Here is a 6,699-nt window from a genome sequence, read left to right on the forward strand (position 1 = left end):
AAATGTTATTTTATATGTTTATTTACATTTATTAATACATAATTGAACACTATATTTGTTGTATGTAAAACTGTAATTAATCTCTATAAAATGTATTTTTGGGGGGGAATATTTTTGGGTTTCTGGAACGGATTAACTGTATTTCCATTATTTCTTATGGAAAATATTGCTTCTCTTTTCAGACTTTTCGAATTTAGAACTAGCTCCTGGAACGGATTAAGTTTGATATTTGAGGTTCCACTGTACTTGATATGTGACTGTATATTGTAACATGCATTCTATCTCCTTTTATGTATTGCTTTTACTGGCATCATGGTATGTTATAAATGTTATATTTTGCTTATGGATACCAATCTAACCTAATAAAACCTAAGATAATGGAGAAATTTGCTTAAAATTCTATGGGAGAAAATTATGTTTGTCTTAGGGTGACAGGTTGTTTTATGAGATGCTCATACATAATGATAAAAACTTTATTCAAACAGTAATATTACTCCCAGAGGACTAGTACTCCCAGAAAAAATCAAGAAACCCATCAGTGTGGCTTATTTTCATTGGAGACCTTTGGTGCTCTTTTCCAGGATGCTGTCCACAACAATTAGCCAACATCTGGGTATCTATTCCTGACCAGATAGCTGTAAATATAATAGTCATTAAGAGGTGAACAGAAGCAGGTGTCTGGAGACTTGCCTGTCCACAATTAATACCCATGAATTTTGAGCTGAACATACTACCAATGAGCTATGATTATTATTATATTAAAAAGAAGAGATAAACCCATACGGGTCAAGTGAATTATCTCCTGTTGCCATAAAACATCTCGTCATAATGCAAACTTAGAATTAGACATAATAGTGAATATAAAATAGGGAGTTATTTATTGTTATGATCGAGGCCTATTACCTACACTAGTATTAAAGCTCATGCTTGGTTCAACGAAGGGTCGAACCCCACTATACAGTAAGACATATGAGCAAGTCTCCTAACATCTACTGCTCATTACTGGGAGTTAGTGGATTGGTGTGGGTTGCCTCCTAGGGAAGTACCTAAAGAAGGATCCTAATGGAAATAAGCCATGTTGATTAACTTTACTGGGTTATCCTATATCAGTAAGGCTTCAGTGTTATCCTAGGTAATTTACATTATGTATAACAGTACTTATGTGTACCTGTTCCTAAATGTCCAGAATACTGTAATCCCTAAAATACACCTCTACATCTCACATTATATAAACCTGGGTGTCTTGTGGTTCACACACACTGAGTGTCCATATTTCGATCTCTGGTAAGGGTGGAAACATCAGGATGTGTTTCCTTAAGATACCTGCCGTCCATGTTCACCTATCAGTAAAATAGGTACCTGGGTGTTAGTTGACTGGTATGGGTCACATCCTGGGACCAAAATTTACCTAATTTGCCCAAAATCCTCTGCATAACAAGGGGCTTTCTATATAGTATTAAGTCATTGATATCAGCTACTCCTGTATACCTTGTACATGTGCTTTCAAATTCAAATTCAAATACAAAGTTTATTCTCTATAAGGATTACAATGCTGAGTTTACAGAAATTTGGTTATTGTGTGGTTTACATGTAGTAAAATTGTGATTACAGAGTGTACCACTAGAACGCTTAGCATGGCTACGCATTTCGGGCATACTTAGTTTTATTCTTAATTGTAAATATTACAAATTATGAGGTAAGTTGGTATTATGGCTAAGTGACTAAATACTAGTTTGTGAGTTTAGCAATGTGAATACTTTTGTTTTGGCACAGTACATAGTTTCAGTATTGGAGTATCACAGGATTCATTATTTTAAGATTGAGATTAATATTTCTGTTTATGGTCAAATGAGTGAGTGAGTGTAAGTGTGAACCACCAGGTGGTATTCGTGTAGTTAGTTGACGGGGTGTATCAGGGAGATAAGATGTTTTCTAATGGTAGTTTTGAAGGTGATGAATGTGTCTGCAGTTCTAGAGTTCTCAGGTAGGGTATTCCAGATTTTAGGGCCTTTGACATACATTGAATTTTTGTAAAGGTTTAGTCGGACACGGGGAATGTCGTAGAGATGTTTGTGTCTGGTGTTATGCCTGTGGGTTCTGTCACAACTATCAAGAAAGCGTTTTAGGTCAAGGTTGATATTAGAGTTTAAGGCCCTGTAGATGTAGATTGCACAGTAGTAAGTGTGGATGTACTGAACTGGGAGTAAGTTTAGGTCTATGAAGAGTGGGGGGGTGTGTTGCCAGGGATGGGATTTAGTGATTATTCTTACTGCAGCTTTTTGTTGGGTTATTATTGGCTTTAGGTGTGTTGCTGCAGTTGATCCCCAAGCACAAATAGCATAGGTGAGGTATGGATAAATGAGTGAGTGGTATAGTGTGAGAAGGGCATTTTGCGGCACGTAGTATCGTATCTTGGAGAGGATCCCAACCGTTTTGGATACTTTTTTGGTTATATGCTGGATATGGGTGCTGAAATTCAGGTTGTTGTCAAGGTATAAGCCTAGGAATTTTCCCCCATTATTTCTGGTAATTAGAGTGTTGTCAATCTTAATGTTAATTTGTGCATCTCCTGCTCTGCTACCAAACATAATATAGTAGGTTTTGTCAGTGTTAAGCGTAAGTTTATTGGCTGTCATCCAAGTCGATATTTTAATCAGCTCCTCATTCACAATGGTGTTGAGGGTGGTAAGATTAGGATGAGAGATGACATAAGTCGTGTCATCAGCAAAGAGAATGGGTTTCAGGTGTTGGGATACGTTTGGAAGGTCATTGATATATATGAGGAAGAGCAGGGGACCAAGGACACTTCCCTGCGGAACTCCAGTATCAAGTGGCCGTGTTGCTGATGCTGTGTCTTTAATGGTGACGTACTGATACCTATTAGTAATGTAAGATTTGAAATAAGCAAGCGCATGGCCTCTTATACCGTAATAATCAAGTTTGTGGAGTAGGATGTCGTGGTCTACTGTGTCAAAAGCTTTCCTTAGGTCAATAAAAATTCCTAGTGGATATTCCTTATTTTCCAATGCTGTGTAAAGCAGATCTAGCATTTTTATGATTGCATCATTAGTGCTTTTATTTTTCCTGAATCCAAATTGGCAGGGGTTGAGTATGTTTTGAGCCGTTATAAATGAATACAGCCTCCTGTGCACGAGTTTCTCAAAGATTTTGGATAGCAATGGTAAGTTAGATATTGGCCTATAGTTGTTTAAGTCTGTAGGGTCACCACCTTTATGTATTAGTGTAACCCTTGCCATCTTGAGTAGTTTCGGGAAGGTGCTAGTCTCTAGTGACTTGTTAAAGAGTAATGAAATAGCATGCGAAAGGACATGGGCCGCTCGCTTGTACAGTAATGGTGGGACATGAGACAGATTCCCCCCCCCCCCCCCCCCCCCCGAGTTATTTTTAAGTGACTTTATAATCTCAATGACTTCCGTGGGCTCAGTTGGTGCAAGATAGAAGGAATTAGGGAAATTCCCATCTAGGTAGTCCCCGGCATGGGCATTGGCATGTGGGATTTTACTGGCGAGATTAGATCCTATGTTTGAGAAGAAGTCGTTTATCTTGTTAGCTGTGTCAGTGGGATGTAGTGGTGTTTCATTAGGTTTAGTTAGGACAATATTCTTGGTTTTTCTCAGTTTGTGGGTCCCTAGAATCTGAGAGAGTGTTTTCCAGGTCTTTTTTATATCTCCTCTAGTGTCTGTGAATCTACTGTAGTAGTATAGTTGTTTGGCTTTCTTTATTACTTTGGTGAGAGCTAATGAATAGTGTTTAAGAGTATCTTTGTGTATTAAGCCCTGTCTATATTGCTTTTCACATTGGTGTTTCTTGTCAATGGATTTCAGAATGGTGCTGGTTAGCCATGGGCAACCAAGCCGTTTGTTTGTGATCTGTTTTGTTTTTATAGGACAATGTTTGTTGTATAGTCTAAGTAATTTGTTAAGAAAAATGTCTGTCCAGTCATCAATACCATTGGCCTTGGAGAATTCTGTAGGCCAATCAACAGTCTCTAGGTCAGCTGTGAACTTCCTTACTGAGGTCTCGTCATGGAGTCTAAATGAGACTTTGTTGTATTCAAGTGGTGGTTTACTAATGTTTGTCAGGAGGAAGGTAGGGTAGTGGTCTGTAGTGCTATCTGTGATTATCCCTGATTTAAGGGGGGCTAGTATATTGGTCCATATGTGGTCTATTATGGTTGCACTTGTCTCAGTGAGCCTGGTTGGTTTAGTTATTGTTGGTATGAGAAGTGTGTTGTTCATATTGTTGATGAAATCAGTTACAGGCTGATCATCTAGTAAGCCAAGGTTGATGTTGAAGTCTCCAGCTAAGAGAAGGTGGTGCTTATTCATTTGTCTGTTTGTTATTAGTGACTTTAATTTCTCACTGAAATTTGGGATGTTTGTGTGAGGTATCCGGTAAATGGCACCGATTGTTATAGGCGTCTTAAGGTTTTTTACAGTAAAATTAGCAAAAATGTATTCCCCATATTCATCACTAAAGCAAGTGGTGCTAAGACAAGATAATTGGTTAGAGTAATAGATTGCAATACCACCCCCAACTTGGTTTGGTCTGCAGTTGTGAATTGCTGTGTATCCTGGTAGAGGGTAGATATCTATTGTGTCCTGCTTAAGCCAGGTCTCAGTAAGAATAATGCAGGAGAAGGGTGTCTTTAGTGATTCAAGGAGTGCTAGGAGGTCATCATAGTGTTTGCTTAAGGACCTGATGTTGTAGTTAAGTACTGATAGACTTTTAGCATTGTTTAGGATAGTGCTGGCTTGTGATGCTGTGTAATAAAGGCAGTTACTTTCCAATAGGCTTTGATTGGGTGTCAGATTATGGAGGTTTAGATCAGGGTCAACGTGATCAATCATCTTCTAGGTTTAAATTATGGTTATTTATATCCTGAGTTGTGTGTTGAGTTCTAGTACTGATATCTGTAGTGGTAGGAAGTTTGGACAAGTAAATAGCTAGAGTATTTTGGTCATGTAGGGTATAGTCACTACTACACATAATGAAGTTGATGTTGTCTATGTGTTGTGCTGGAATGAACTAAAGTACAACTAGGTATAAACTAGTAATATAAAAATACAAATTAAAAATAGAACAAGACTCTCACTTGTAATTGCAGAAATAAAGATTGTCAGCGCTTTCAGCTCACATAAAAGGACCTGGGATCAATCCCAATACAAGTGGTAAAGTTAGGCATGTTTCTTTATACCTGTTATTACAATCAAAACCAAGCGCTAAACCCACAAGGGTCATACAACCCTTACACCTGTTGCCCATGGCTACCTAGCAGGAAGTAGATACTTGGTATTAGTCGACTGATGTGGGTCACACCTACAAAGAACCTCATTGGAAATAAACCATAACGGATTTACTGGGTTATCCTGGGTTACTAATTTTCTCGATTAATTAAAAAATTAAGTCCGAATGAAATGTACATAAACAAAAGATGGAGGAATCATGCGGGATCGACGTCCAACTGGTCTCAAGGTTATCCTGCTTGTCCTCCACCTAATAACTAATGTAGCGAGTAAGAAAACCAAATACAAGTGTACCTCTGGTAACCTGAATGATGTGTCCTATAAAGTTTAAATGGTGTAGGATGTTAAGTCATTAATCACATTTTTGAAGAAAACTCGAGTTCAAGCCTCCTACAGCAGTCGTTGTCAGCTGGACGCTGATTGGTGAAAACCTCTTGGCGAACTCGATGCTGATTGGTAGAGGCCTCCTTGCTCCTAGGGACCCTCAATCTAAATATTTACATTAAAAAAAAATGTTTCCATGGTAAAAAAGTTTATTCAGCTATACACATTATTATTATTATAATCAAAAAAAAAGAAGCGCTAAGCCACAAGGACTATACAGCTCAGCTATACACAGTTACACTGATTATCATACATAGCAACATGTGTTCGCTGGTGAGGGGCTCTTGATCTAGGGAATTGGATCTGTGCTCCAGTTCCCTGAATTGAGCCTGAATACCTTCCACTAAATGAAATAACTGACCTCCATGTGTTTAACGGGAAGACAATATGGCAGAAAACCTGATAAACTAAATCTCCAAGGAAATGACAGGTCTGTAGGACTTTTTTCGTCAGTGCCAAACGAGGGAAAGATTTGAGCCTTTAAACATGGCTGACCGGCATTCAAACAGCAGCTACTGCCAGACGTACAACTAGCGAAGTGAAATTCTCATCTTTGCTGACGTTCATCTGTTGACAGTAGCATCATATCTGTACCACCATCATATCACCTGTACCAGTGCTAACGAGAGGGAAACACAGGAGACATCGTCAAATCAACAGTACAAAACTCCAAGGTATAGGACGGTTATCCCTCAGTGCCAGTCGTGGGTAAGAAGTGAATAGTTAAATAGTCAAGGTTAATGTTTTAGTAGCTGACCTATATTCAGCTGACCAGTGTACAGTGAGAGAATCATAGCAGAAAAAGTCAAATATATCTATAAACTCAAGGAAAGTCAGGTGGCGTTACTCCCCTCAGTGTTTTAAAAATGGCTGAGTCAGCAGGCCAGGTCAGGAGACAACAACACGACACAACCCCCGATAAATGGAATTGAGGGGGATTTGGAAGGATAAAACCATTGATTAAACCTTTCTGGTCTACCAGAATGGAAAGGAGTTAGAAGTTAATTGGTGAAGCCAGACTGTGAAGTGAGGTGGGTAGGGGAGTGTG

General features: G+C 38.7%; 1 protein-coding gene across 6 annotated transcripts in view; it reads right to left on the reverse strand.

Moving 5' to 3' along the window:
- Positions 1-6,269, reverse strand: part of LOC128705274 (E3 SUMO-protein ligase PIAS2-like) — a 102,914-nt gene extending 96,645 nt beyond the window's left edge. The window contains exon 1 of one of the 6 annotated variants that reach the window (XM_070103731.1): positions 6,013-6,269. In XM_070103731.1, coding sequence (XP_069959832.1) covers positions 6,013-6,018 — 6 coding nt within the window. In that variant the 5' untranslated portion in view covers positions 6,019-6,269. Of the gene's footprint in view, positions 1-5,561; positions 5,746-6,012 lie in introns of those variants that run through there. The other 5 variants (XM_070103730.1, XM_070103750.1, XM_070103737.1 and 2 more) reach the window with 5 other exon arrangements.
- Positions 6,270-6,699: the final 430 nt, after the last annotated feature.

Source organism: Cherax quadricarinatus, chromosome 5 (genome assembly GCF_038502225.1).
Source record: "Cherax quadricarinatus isolate ZL_2023a chromosome 5, ASM3850222v1, whole genome shotgun sequence".
Lineage (NCBI taxonomy): Eukaryota > Metazoa > Arthropoda > Malacostraca > Decapoda > Parastacidae > Cherax > Cherax quadricarinatus.